Source organism: Sus scrofa, chromosome 14 (assembly GCF_000003025.6).
Source record: "Sus scrofa isolate TJ Tabasco breed Duroc chromosome 14, Sscrofa11.1, whole genome shotgun sequence".
Lineage (NCBI taxonomy): Eukaryota > Metazoa > Chordata > Mammalia > Artiodactyla > Suidae > Sus > Sus scrofa.
In genome coordinates, this window is record NC_010456.5 from 103,383,824 (window position 1) to 103,398,320 (window position 14,497).

At 40.2% G+C, this 14,497-nt stretch overlaps 1 protein-coding gene across 1 annotated transcript in view; it reads left to right on the plus strand.

Annotated features, from left to right (window-relative positions):
- The window catches only part of TNKS2 (tankyrase 2), a 65,407-nt gene continuing 63,510 nt past the window's right edge, over positions 12,601-14,497 (plus strand). The window contains exon 1 of the mRNA XM_001926556.7: positions 12,601-13,098. Within this exon, the coding sequence (XP_001926591.3) occupies positions 12,900-13,098 (199 nt within the window). The 5' untranslated portion in view covers positions 12,601-12,899. The remainder of the gene's footprint in view (positions 13,099-14,497) is intronic.

The following is a 14,497-nucleotide window of genomic DNA, read 5'->3' on the forward strand; positions in this document are numbered from 1 at the left end:
ATATTTTGTTTACTTGTTCTAACAGATATTGAGAGATCCCTGTTAAAGTGTTTCCCTATGACTGTGGATTTCCCTATTTTGCCTTTTAGTTCTGTCAAATGTTTGCTTTCTGCGCTTTGAAGCTATCTTATTGAATATATATGGATCTAAAATTGTTATATCTTCCTGAAGGAGTCATATCTTTAAAATTATTCTCTCTTTATTCCTAGTAATGTTTCTTGCCCAAAGCGTTCTTTTCTAATATTAATATAGGTACATCAGTTTTCTTTCATTAATTCTTTTGTCTCAAATTTTCTGTGTTCTTATATTAAGGTGGTTTTTGTTTGGTTGTTTGGTTTTGGGTTTTTTTGCTTGTTTCTTTTGGTTTTTTGCTTTTTTAGAGCTGCTCTCATGGCATATGGAAATTCCCAGACTAGGGATCAAATTGGAGCTACAGCTGCCAGCCTACACCACAGTCACAGCAACCCAGATCCGAGCCATGTCTGTGACCTACATCACAGCTCACAGATCCCCCACTCACTGAGCAAGGCCAGGGTGCGAACCCTCATCCTCATTGATCCTAGTCAGGTTTGTTATCACTGAGCCATGACAGGAACACCAAGGTATGTTTTTATAAGAAGCTATTGGAGGATTTTGTTTTATGTCCGAAATGATAATCTTCTCATTGTCATATTTAGTTAATTTATATTTAATATAATTAAATGTACAGTTAATGTAATGATTAGCATGTAATATAATGGTAATATGTCTACTGTCTTATTTCTTGTTTTACATATACTCAGATGGTTTTTACTTTTCTTATCTTCTTTTGGATTGGTTAAATAATGCTATATTATTCTGTATTTTTTATCTATTATTTATACTTTTTAAGAGATTCTTTTAGTGGTTAGTCTAAATATTATAATTTATTACAGTGTTACTAGTTTTCTAGGGCTGCCATAACAAAATGCTATAGCCTGGATGGCTTAAAACAACAGAAATGTATTCTGTCATAGTAGAGACTACAAATCCAAAAATCAAGGTGTCAGAAGGGCTGATTCTTTTTTTTTTTTTTTTTTTGTCTTTTGCCATTTCTTGGGCCGCTCCCGCGGCATATGGAGGTTCCCAGGCTAGGGGTCGAATCGGAGCTGTAGCTGCTGGCCTACACCAGGGCCAACAGCAACGCGGGATCCGAGCCAAGTCTGCAACCTACACCACAGCTCATGGCAACGCTGGATCCATAACCCACTGAGCAAGGGCAGGGACCGAACCCGCAACCTCATGGTTCCTAGTCGGATTCGTTAACCACTGCACCACGACGGGAACTCCCAGGGCTGATTCTTTTTGAAGGCTCTGAGGAAAATTATCCCGTGCCTTTCTTCTAGCCTCTGGTGATAGCCAGCAGCTATTTGTAGATACATGATTCTAATCTCTGCCTACATTTTCATGTGGCATTCTGCCTATGTCTCTGTGTCTTTACATTACTGTTTTCTGATAAAGACATCCTATTGGATTATGGTCCCACTCTGCTCCAGTATGACCTTCTCTCTGCTTCCTAACTATCATTTGGAAACGACCGTATTTCCAAATAAGATCACATTCTGAGTACTGAGGGTTAGCATTTCAATATACTTTTTGGAGGAACACAAGTTAACCCACAACACAGCCCAAAATTATTGCTTTTACTACTTCCTTGACAGTATGAAGATTTTGGAACACTTTAATCCATTTACCATTTCCTATCCGTTGTGTTATTGTCATTATGGACTTCATTCCACATATTTTAAATTGCAAGGAACATTACCTTTGTTTTTTTTACACTCAAAATCCTTCATATTTAGCTTTTTCATTGTCTTTCACTTCATCCACATTTCTTTTTTCCATCTTGGAGCATTTGCTTTCCCTTTTTCTTCTCATCTGCTTGTACTCCAATAACATATGCCTTAGATCTGTTTGCTATGTCCTATTTGTCTCAGATGAAATTCTCTTTTTCTCAGTCTAGTTCTTCCACCTTTTTCTCTCCTTTCTTTCTTGGATATACTTATCATAATTTATTAAAATTTTTGGTTGAGATCAATAATTCTGAATTGCCTGTCTGATGTTTCCCTTTTGTTTTAGGCCATTTTGTCCTGTTTCTTGGTATGCCTAATACTATGGTTGGCAACCAGATATTGTGTGGAAAAGCTGTAGAAACTCTCAATGGTGAGGGACTCTCCAGAGAAAGTTCACCATTTCCTCTGCTAGGCAGGCAGATATAGGGCTAATCACCTTAATCCAGTCACAGACTGAACTGACTAGAGATTATGATGCAGTTTTACTACAGTTCTTTCTACCTCTCATCACTCGCATCCTACAGCATAGCCTGCAGAGTACCAACCAAAAGCCCAGGTAGTTAATTCCCCAGGGCCCCTCCTGCATGACTTGCCTTGAACTCCAATCCTTGACTGCTCACTAGCCTGGGTTAGCCAGAAACTCTACTCTGCTTTTCAGAAACTTTCTGCCTCATTTCTTAGCCTCCTGTATTTTACAGCTTCAGGATTCAGCAAAATGCTCTTTAAAAACCTAACCAGTTGGGTTCAGTTTTCTGCCCCTCCAGGCTCTAATGTGTGTTCCTTTAGACCCACAGATTACCAAATGCTCTGATAGTTTCTCTGCCTTCCAGCAACAGTCCTTTGCTCAAGACTTTTATTGCATTTTCAGCCAAATTCCTTGAGCCCAGAATTGTGAAATAGCCCTTGGAAAAACATGTTTGCAGAATGTTAGTTCAGCTCTCCATGGTATTCCCCCTCTAGAATCTTGACCTCTCAAGTTCTAAGTTGCCTTAGCTTTCCAGTACCCTTAAAGAGATTTTACTTTTTGTTGTGGTTTTATCCAGCTTCTCTAGCTATTCTTAAAGGATGCATTTTTCTGCCCTAAGTTACTCTATCATACTAAAATTAGAAGTCTCAACAAGAATTTAACAGCTTCCCCCTCAGTGAAGCTATTGATTATGCATCAGGAAATTAGATGGCTGAATAAGAGTTTTTCTCTCTTTTTTAAAATCAGGTATATATGATCTCTACCAGCTGCACAGTAATTAGTGTGCCCTTTGGCAAAAATATAAATTTAAATTAATTATGAAAACTTGTCATTGGAATATTTTTTCAAGAAACAAATGAGGAAAATAAGTGTACAAAAAACAAACATGCAATTAATAAAGCACATTGAAAACAAATTTTATTCAAGATTGAAGCAAAAACAAACTTGATAAAGTTTTCATAGAAATATTCTTATTATGTAAACATATGCTATAGTAACCCAATAAAGTAATTTGCAATTTTTAAAAAAGATGGAAGCAAGATGTTAATTTTACTTCATTTATTTCATATGGGTATAAATGACCTAACTAGAATATTTACAAAATAAAAATAGACTCCTTTCAAAAAGGGTTATATCTTAGTGAACTATTAGCAGAGGCTTTTTTTTAACCTCAGATGTATAAAACTAAATTGATAATATTAATTTAATGGCTTCAGGCTCTAATTTGTGTTCTTTCAGACCCACAGATTGCCCAATGCTCTGATGGTTTCTCTGCCTTCCAGCAACAGTCCAAGTTAAGCCCCCTTAAAATTTTAAAAATATATTTATTGTCTTTTTCTCTTATCTCTATCCCTAGTCCCCAATTCCATTTTCTTTTTTTATTTTATTTTTTTAATTTTTATTTTATTTTATTTTATTTTTCCCACTGTACAGCATGGGGATCAAGTTACTCTTACATGTATACTCCATTTTCTTTCTACATCCCATCGTAAGCTCTGTCTCTTATGTATTTAATGTATGTTCTTCCAGGCTACCTTTCATTCATGTACTTGTCCTTGAAAATATGTGGCCTTTTTTTGTATATTTCTTAATTTACATACATGCAATGATGCTATCAGTTGCATTCTTTCTCAGTTTTGTGCAATCTTGTTTATGAGATCTATCCATGTTGCTCTATGAAAATCCAGTTCATTTCTTCTTATCACTGCATCATATTCAATAATATGCTTATATATTTTCCTTATCCATTCCTTTATGAAGGGCATGTAAGTTGTCTTCAATGCTTGGCTACCATAAGCAACTACCAGGATGCAATAAACATCCTACGTGGTTCTCCTTGTGCAAGAGTTTCTCTGGGTAAAAACTCCTCAGAGGGTTTACTACATCATAGCATATATACATACATTTTATTAAACGTTAGCAGACTGCTCTCCAGAATGGCAACACCATATCATTCAAGCATAAATAATTTCCCAATATCCCCACCTTCACCTAATATAATCTAATAATCTTATGGGTGTAAAGGGGTCTCTCATTCTTTTTTTTTTTTTTTTTTTTTTTTGTCTTTTGCCATTTCTTGGGCCATTCCCGCAGCATATGGAGGTTCCCAGGCTAGGGGTCGAATCGGAGCTGTGGCCGCCAGCCTATGCCAGAGCCACAGCAACGCAGGATCCGAGCCGCGTCTGCAACCTACACCACAGCTCACGGCAACGCCGGATCCTTAACCCACTGAGCAAGGGCAGGGACCGAACCCGCAACCTCATGGTTCCTATTCGGATTCGTTAACCACTGCGCCACGACGGGAACTCCAGGGGTCTCTCATTCTAATTCACACTGTAAATATGTCAGTCTTTCCCTCAGTTAATCAATAAAAGGAACACTGTAAACTAGCTATGATGGAAAAAATAAAAATCATTTCAAAAAATAAAAATTAAAAAAGAATTCTATATATGTATGACTGAGTCACTTTGCTGCACAGCAGAAATTGGCACATTGTAAATAACTATATTTTAATAATAATAATAATAAAGACACTGTCTAAAACAGCATTGAAAAAAAGAAAAAGAAAAAGGCATGGACCTGAATTTGTATTAACAAACATAACCTTGTTCACTACCCTTTTTCTGGCTCCCCTACCCACCCCACCCTCCCCAACAACAACTTCTTTTACCTTGAGCTGTAGATGGTATTTAATGGGGTAGCTTGGACCATTTGGGGGGAATTAGTGTTCCTGGATATCTACCACATATACAAGGGATATATATGTTATTAAATTTCTGGGTTTTTTTAAGCAATTCTAATTGGAATTCCAGGATTTTTGTGGACATAAGATTTTTTCTAATATTTTTTTTTTTTTGTCTTTTGTCTTTTGTTGTTGTTGTTGTTGTTGTTGTTATTGTTGCTATTTCTTGGGCCGCTCCCGCGGCATATGGAGGTTCCCAGGCCAGGGGTCGAATTGGAGCTGTAGCCCCCCGCCTACGCCAGAGCCACAGCAACGCGGGATCCGAGCCGTGTCTGCAACCTACACCACAGCTCACGGCAACGCCGGATCCTTAACCCACTGAGCAAGGGCAGGGACCGAACCCGCAACCTCATGGTTCTTAGTCGGGTTCATTAACCACTGCGCCACGACGGGAACTCCTCTAATATTTATATAGAAAAATAAAGTCCACATATAGGAAAGTCAATCTCATTGAAGAGCGAAGAGGAGGAAACCCATCCTACAAGATATGAAAGTGTATTACAGAGTTATAATAATAAAAACGTGTGTATCACAGGAATAGGTGTATAGACCACAGAAAAGTAAAAATTCAAAAACAGATGATGGATATATGGGAATTTTGAAAATAATACAAAAACAATAATAATGTGGAAAATGACACTGTCACAATTCTTCCTTTCTTTCGGCCACCACCATAGTTTCGCTATGGACAGATATCCTTACCCCCACTGATTTGGAGTTTGGCCTTAGGACTTACTTCGATCAATGCAGTATTAGTGAATGTGACATGAAGAGAGACTTTACATGTGTTTCGTGGCTTGACTTTTCTTGTATATCTGCCAACTGCCATCAAAAAAAAAAAAGATAATTTAATTTAAATTTATTTCATTATATTAAAATTTGGGGTTGCTATCTATAATTCTGAATCACCTGTCTGATTTTTCCCTTATGTTTTTGGTCATTTTGTCCCATTTCTTGGTATGCCTAATACTCTTTGGTTAACAGTAAGATATTGTGTTGAAAAGTTGTAGAAACTCTGGATAATGAGGGAATCTCCAGAGAAGTTTCAACATTTCTTCTTCTAGGCAGGTAGATATAGGGTTGATCACCTTAATCCAATCACATATTGAGCCTATTAAAGGTTATGTTGCAGTTTTACTACAATTCTTTCTATCTCCTCATCACGTCTATCCTACAGCATAGCCTACACAATTAAGGATATACACCAAACATATCAGGGGGGGAAGAATAGGTCTAGGGATTAATTAAAGGGAAAAAATAAAATAAAAGCAAATATTGCCAAAATGGATGGTGATAAATGGCACCACCTTAGTCAGCTTGGACTACCACAAAAATACCAGAGATAGGTGGTTTGAACAACAAACTTTTATTTCTCACAGTTATGGAGGCTGGAGAGTCCAAGATCAAGGACTAGAAGATTCCATGCCTGGTGATATCCCTCTTCCTGGTTTGCAGAGGCTACCTTGTTGCTGTATCCTCAGGTAGTAGAAAGAGAGAGATCCTCTCTTGTCTCTTCTAAAGGCACTAATCCCATTATGAGGACTCCACCCTCATGACCTAATTACCTCCCAAAGGCCCCACATCCAGAAAGCATCACATTAGGGATTCAACCTATGAATTTGGCATGAGGGACACAAACATTCAGTCTATAGCAGCCATGAATGGCAGAACATGAATAACTAAATTTTCTGCACCTATACGTGGTAGATACTGCAATGTGCCACCTGGATGCTTCTTTTGCAACGGAGGACTTATTCCCCTAAGCACTGGAAGTGCTTCAGGAAGACAGCTGCAACTCTCAGCCCTCTTTGGGAATTGCTTTGCCTGCATAAAACTGGCCCAAGATCATACCTCCTTCCAACAGTAGCCTGTATTCAATGACCGATCAAGCAGGAGGTATAAGGGTCTGTTCCCCTTGCCCACATTTAGGCCACTTTTGAAGGGCCATCTGAGAGCCAGAGTTTGTCATCAGGTTGGTTGATTGGGACTGCATCTCAGATCAGTTTCTCCCATTACCCAATCCTGCTTCCTTCTCTTCCCTTTCACAATAACTGATCCCAAGACCATACCTTAGTAAGTGTCCTACATGCTATTCTCCATCTCAGTCAGAGTCAGCTTCCCAAAGAACACAAGCTGTGACATGAACATTAATATGTGTGTGTTTTAACCTTTGTTAACAAATGTTTCCTTCTTCAAACCATTTTTCAAACTTTCAACAACAAATGTTTTATGAAAAAAAAAGGTTTTTTTTAGTAAAATAAGATGAGAATGTATTTCTGTCAGCTTTAGCAATAACAAAACATGCCAGATTTTCTGTGTTGAATATAAAATAGCTGAAAATACCATAGATATTGAATATCAAAAACACCATCCCTATTTATCTAGAGAAATTCAAAGGAATACAAAAGATGAAAAGTAAATAGGCATATACCAGTTTCCATTGGGTAGTGAGTGAAATCATTTTGCAGTTGCTATCTCCTTCCCAAGCTCCTGCAACATAACACTTGAGCAAAAGTCAATTAGTAACCCTTTTTACTCCCTCATAACGCCACAGCCATAGCAACACCAGATCTGAGCCACATCGGTGACCTATACCACAGCTCACAGCAACACCAGAGCCTTGTAACCCGCTGAGAGAGGCCAGGGATTGAACCCACATCCTTATAGATACTAGTTGGGTTCATTACCATTGAGCCACAACAGGAACTCCCATACTTTTAGGTATTTGCTACAACAGCACCCCACTTTCTGGTACCATAACCTGTTGAGTTTCCTATGACTGCCATAACAGTACCACAAACTGGATGTCTTATAACAACTGAAATTTATTCTCAGAATTTTGGAGGCTAGGAGTCTGAAATTAAGGTATTAGCAGGGCTGTGCTCTGAAGGCTCTGGGGAAGATCCTTCCTTCCCTTTTCTAGCTTCTGGTTGTTGCCTAAAATCCCTAGCTTTCCTTGGCTTGTATATGCACCACTCTAGTCTCTGCCTCCATCCCCATATGGTCACATTCTGAGGTTCTGGATGGATATGAATTTGGGGGACACTACTCAACCCTGGCATAAGCTTTTTCTGCACTTTCTTACTTCTGTTTTAACTCACTATCTCCAAATCTAATGTGATTGCTTCCCTTTTAATGAAGAGACAAATAAAGGTTGACAAGGAAAAGCATCTTGCTTAAAATTAAGAAACATGTCAAATTTTGTCCCACGCCTAATTTAGTTATACGTATAAATACCTCTGGAGTTATTTTTTGTGTGCACATTTGTTTTGAGTTTGTTTGCTTGTTCTTCAAGCACCAGCTGATAATACATCACCTTTTTGGATTCCGTTAGCTTATTTTCTATTTAGGAGTTTTACATTTGTGCATCATTGAAAGTGGCCTGTAATTTCACTTTCTTTTCCTTACTTGCTTTGGTGTCAAGGTTATAACAACTTCATAGAATGAATTAGGGAGTATTTTCTCTTTATCTAGTCTCTGGAAAGAATTTGAACAAAATTGAAATTGTCTATTCCATAAAAAATTGACTTTAGAATTTGACTAAACAACTCTCTGGACTTGATGTTTACTTTGTGGGAAATTTTTAAACTATTGATTGGTTTGATATCAGGAAATCCATTAATATAACTGATTACTGAACAGATTAAAGAAGAAAAAAAATGCAACTCAGAGTTCCCATCATGGGTCAGCAGTAACAAATCTGACTAGTATCCATGAGGTTGCAGGTTCAATCCCTAGCTTCACTCAGTGGGTTAAGGATCCAGCATTGCCATGAGCTGTGGTGTAGGTTGCAGACACAGCCAAGAACTGGCATTGCTGTGGCCGTGGCGTATGTCAGCAGCCCTAGCTCTGTTTCGACCCCTAGCCTGGGAACCTCCATATGCCATGGGTGCAGCCCTAAAAAGACAAAAAAAAAAAAAAAAATGCAACTCAATAGGTTTAGGGAAAAAAAGCATTTGATAAAATTCAACATCTTATTATGATAAAAACTTAACAAATAAGGAAGCATTTCATAAAAATTCAATGTTATTCATGATAACAATTCTGAGCACAGTGCACATAGAAGGAAACCTCTTTTACCTGAAAAATGTATAACTACCAAAACACTACTGAAACACTTCTAAACACTGAAACACACTGAAAACATTTATAAACCATTTCAACACACTGAAAACTTTTATAGAAACATCATTCTGTACAGTAAAGGGTTAGATGCTTTTTAAAAACTCAAACAAGACAATATCAATACTTGTATTCAACATCACATTGCATTAGAGGTCATAGTCAACACAGTGAGGCCTAACTCTTACAATGGAAACAGGAGAAACTTTTTCATACATTCACATTCACAAATGACAAGGCTGTCTAGGAAACTCCCCAAACACACTATTAGAAATAGTTTGGCACAGTTCAGTACTGTTGAGTATATTCGAACTGTTGTGCAACAAATCTCCAGAACTTTTTATCTTGCAAAACCGAACTTCTTTTCCCACTCAACAACTCCTCATTTCTTCCTTACCCCAGTCCCTGGTAACCACAACTCTACTTTCTGTGTCTATCTGCACTGGATACCTCATGTTATGGGTTAAATTGTCGCGGTCACCAAAATTTGTATCAGTTCTAAATGTGACTACAGTTGGAGATAAGACCTTTAAAGAGGAAATTAAGGTTAAATGAGGCCATGTGGGTGGCGTCTAATTTAATCTGACAGGTGTCTTTGTATAAAATGAGGAAGCTTGGCCACTTGGACACTGGGGATACCCATGAACAGAGGAGAGGCCAGTGGGATAATGGCTATCTGCAAGTCAAGGAGAGAGACTGAAAGAGAAATCAAACCTGCCAACACCTTGACTTTGGACTTCCAGCCTCAAAAACTGTGGAAAATAAATTTCTGTGGTTTAAGCCACCCACTCTGTTGTATTTTATTACGGCAGCCCTGAGAAATTAATACACCTCATCTAAGTGGAATCATACAGTATTTGTCTTTTTGTGACTGCCTTATTTCACTTAATGTCCTCTAGGTTCATCCATGTTGTAGCATATGACAGGTATCCTTTTTTAAAACTGAATAATAGTCTATTGTATGTATATACCACATTTTGTTGATCAGTTCATCTGATCATGGACATTTGGGTTACTTCTACCGCTTGGCTATTGTGAATAATGCTGCTATGAATGTGGGTGTGCAAATATCTCTTCAAGGCCCTGCTTTCAATTCTTTTGTGCATAGGTCCAAAAGAAGAATGACTGGATCATGTGGTAGTTCTATTTTAAATTTTTTGAGGAAATGTCACATTGCTTTTCTCAGCAGTTGCACCATTTTACAATCCCACCAGGAATGCTCGTTTCCAATTTCTCCATAAATTTCACCAACACTTCTTATTTTCTGTCCTTTTGATAGTCGTCATCCTTATGAGTGTGTGGTATTATCCCACTGTGGTTTTAATTTGCATTTTTCCACTGAGAAATTTAGAAATTTGATACTTTTTAAAATGAGGACTAAGACCTCCTTGAGATACCATTTACACTCCATATGTTGGAAAAAATTAATCAGACAGTATCCAGCATTGATGAGGACAGAGTTTTTTTTAAGACTCCTAAACTCAGCTAGTGTGTCTATTTTAAACAATCTCTTTGAAAAACAATTTGGCTTTACCTTGTAAAGTGAACATTCATTCCTTGTGACTCAGTGATCCCACCCCTGGATAGTCCATTTCCTCAGTGTTTTTCAAAACTTGTGTTACCACTCATTTGTGAGTTCTGTAATCCATTAACTGAAAGTCATAACTAGCATTTTTCTAAACATTGAAGAAATGAATATTGTTTTATTATTTGATGACACTTTTGTTTTATGTATAAGTATGTTTACTGGCTGAAGACACAAAATGCATTTCTTTTTTTTTTTTTTTTTTTTTTTGTCTTTCTTTTGTTGTTGTTGCTATTTCTTGGGCCGCTCCCGCGGCATATGGAGGTTCCCAGGCTAGGGGTTGAATCGGAGCTGTAGCCACCGGCCTACGCCAGAGCCACAGCAACGCGGGATCCGAGCCGCGTCTGCAACCTACACCACAGCTCCCGGCAACGCCGGATCGCTAACCCACTGAGCAAGGGCAGGGACCGAACCCGCAACCTCATGGTTCCTAGTGGGATTCATTAACCACTGCGCCACGACGGGAACTCCACAAAATGCATTTCTTATACTATAGGCAGTGGTCAAAATGTCTGCCTCTCATTTTAAATACTTGTACATGTGCACCAGAAGAATGCATAGGAATATTCATAGCACTCTTGTTCATAACAAAAAATTGGAAAGAAACCAAATGGCAGCATTGTAAATTTGAGCACATTCCCAAGCAAAAACTGAATTTGCCGAAAAAGAGGTTAAGAAATTCAGGGGAGGGGGAATATGCTTGCCTGCATTGCAAAGGTCAATATGTATCCCTTTACGTTTGCATTATCTTTCTTTTTTTTTTTTTTTTTTTTTGTCTTTTTGCTATTTCTTTGGGCCACTCCCGCGGCATATGGAGGTTCCCAGGCTAGGGGTCGAATTGGAGCTGCAGCCACTGGCCTACGCCAGAGCCACAGCAACACAGGATCCGAGCCGCGTCTGCAACCCACACCACAGCTCACGGCAACGCCGGATCGTTAACCCACTGAGCAAGGGCAGGGACCGAACCGCAACCTCATGGTTCCTAGTCGGATTTGTTAACCACTGCGCCACGACGGGAACTCCTATCTTTCTTTTAAAAGTTTCCTAAGACTAAGGTATAGAGTACGGGATGATCATGAACAGCTGCATCAGTACCTTAGGCGTGAGAATTAATAATGTGCTTTTCTTGCTTCCATAGTAAAAAAAAAAAAAAAAAAATCACAATTCATTAAACTGTCAGCAATGTGTATACCCAGGATAAGCACACCTCAGCCAAATCAACATAATATTGATTTATGATGGGCCCTTCAATTAGTCCCGAGCTAATAACTAAGGGAAAAGTAATTAATCTGAGCAATGCCTCTCCGTTATTAATTTATACTTGGAACAAACTTTCATCGCTTTCCTAATTTCCTAAACGATCTGGGGGCGGTTCATCCAAACTTCCCATCAAGCAAGTCATTCATTTCCGAGAAGTGGCTCACAAAAAACAACAAAATAGCAGTTGCCGGGGCAGGGAGAAGGTTGGGGAGGTGGGGGTTGGGGGAGCACAAAAACAAACCAAACCAGAAAAGAAACCCTCAAGGAGAAAGTGATTGTGGAAGCTGAAAAAAATGGAACATTTCCTCATAACAAGTCCAAAATAATATGTAAGATCGGAGAGAAAACTTTCGAGAGTTCTTTCCAGTGTTGTAGCAGTAAGGAAATTCAGACCAGGAAATCCATTCTTTAAACAGAGACAATAAGCAGAATTGTTCGACTCCATCAAAAGCCACCACAAAGATGGCGGTGGGACGAAGCCCCTTCTTCTCCCGCGGCCGGAGGCTCTCGCCTCACATTTCCCACAAGCCCCTCCGCGCGGCCTGGCTCTCCGAAACCCAGCCGGCCGCTCTGCCGCCACTGCGCACGCGCGGCACGACGTCACGTGCGCTCCCGGGCTCAGCAGAGCTGGCAGGAGGGGCCTTGCCAGCTTCCGCCGTCGCGTCGCTTAGTGTCTCAAACGGCGGGTTCGCTGTGCCTCCGCCGTCTCAGGGCAGCCAGGGGTCGTGGGGCTGGGCGAGGGGTGCGCGGCAGCGCGGCCATGGGACTGAGTCGAGCCCGGTGACAGCAGGGAGTCAAGCGGCCCGGGCCCTGAGCTCCTCTCCTCCCGGGGCCCTCGCCCTCCTGCTCGCGGGGCCGGGGCTCCTGCTGCCGCTGCTGGCGCTGCTGCTGGTGGCGGCGGCGGCCAGGATCATGTCGGGCCGCCGCTGCGCCGGCGGGGGCGCGGCCTGCGCGGGCGCGGCGACCGAGGCGGTGGAGCCGGCCGCCCGCGAGCTGTTCGAAGCGTGCCGCAACGGGGACGTGGAGCGAGTCAAGAGACTAGTTACGCCCGAGAAGGTGAACAGCCGCGACACGGCGGGCAGGAAGTCCACGCCGCTCCACTTCGCCGCAGGTAACCCAGGCCATTGCCGCCTCGACTCGCCCCAGACCCCACCTGCGCACCCAGGCTCGCAGGCCCCAAAGCAGACATAATGCTCCTCTGACCCCGGCCTTTCCCATAGGACCCCGGTCCCATTCATCTCGATGTTGTCGAATGGGAACTGAGGAAATGGGGGTAGGGGAGTAGGGGCGAGCGTGCTGAACTCACTGGAAGTTTTGTTTTTGTTTTTGCTTTGTTTTGTTTTGTATCGACAATACCTGTACCAACTTCCGGTCTTACTAACCTGAAAGGCCTTGTACACACAGAGTAAGAGATGTAATAGACCTTGTGATTTTAAAGGCCAGTTAACTGTAAAATCTATCGTTCTTGCACGTTCCACTGTAACACTTAACAATCCTTTGATATACAATCTTAAAGGCTTTTATAAAACGCAGGAGTGTAATTCAAGAAGAGTAGCTTAATTGACCATTGACACATTACCCTTAATGAGTTTATCAGGGTAGCAAGTTTCTAGAGAGACTAGAACTGGAAATAGTCAAGTTTGGGAGAACTGAGATCTGACTTAGGCTGGGTGCGATTGGGTAGTCCCTGCCAGACTCAACTTAGGGTGGAAAGTAGAATGAGAGGAAAGACGGTGCAGGTTCTCTAGCTTGGATTTAGAATTTAAATTGGTACTAGCCTCGCCTCATTCTGAGATTTAGATTGTTTGAAGTACTTTATTTTAATTTTTGCTAGGTTCACTTTGTAATATAAGCTTTTTAAATTTAATTGAAAAATTAAAAAATTAAAGATGAAACAGCTCATTTCTACAAGGCATTTATGCTTTTCTTTTTGAGGAAAGATCGTGATTATCCTCAAGGGAGCCATGCACGATTAAAAGTGGGAATAGAGTGTCATACTTCCGTTAGTCCTGGTTTTTCATTTTGGGTATTACATGCTTGTTTAAAATAATTTTTTGAAAAAGCAGAACTATATGTTTTAAAGCACTGTTTTTTGGAGTAGGAATGATGTGCAGAGAAGGAAAGATTTCCGTATTCACAGACATTGTTGGGCTCCCACTGAGAAGCCTTTTAAGGGAGAAGATTTAGGAGGCCATTGGTGGGAGAAGTAGAAACAAGACTGTAGGCAGCAGAAAGGGAATGGGGAAGAATTCTAAAATCAAATCTCCTTTTTCACCATTTTGCCTAAAATTTTGGTGATCAGTGCTGCCTTTCCTCAGCTAATTTGGATTGTCGTTTTTGTCCATGTAGTCAACATTTAAACAACTGATTTGGCAAACTTTCATACCCAACTGATACGTAATCCAAAGGGTAGTGTTACTTAGATTCTGTTCACTTGATCTGTGGGATAAAAATAACCAAGGAAGATCTTAGTTGCTACCTTTCAAGAATTTGTTGTATTAGTGAGTTCA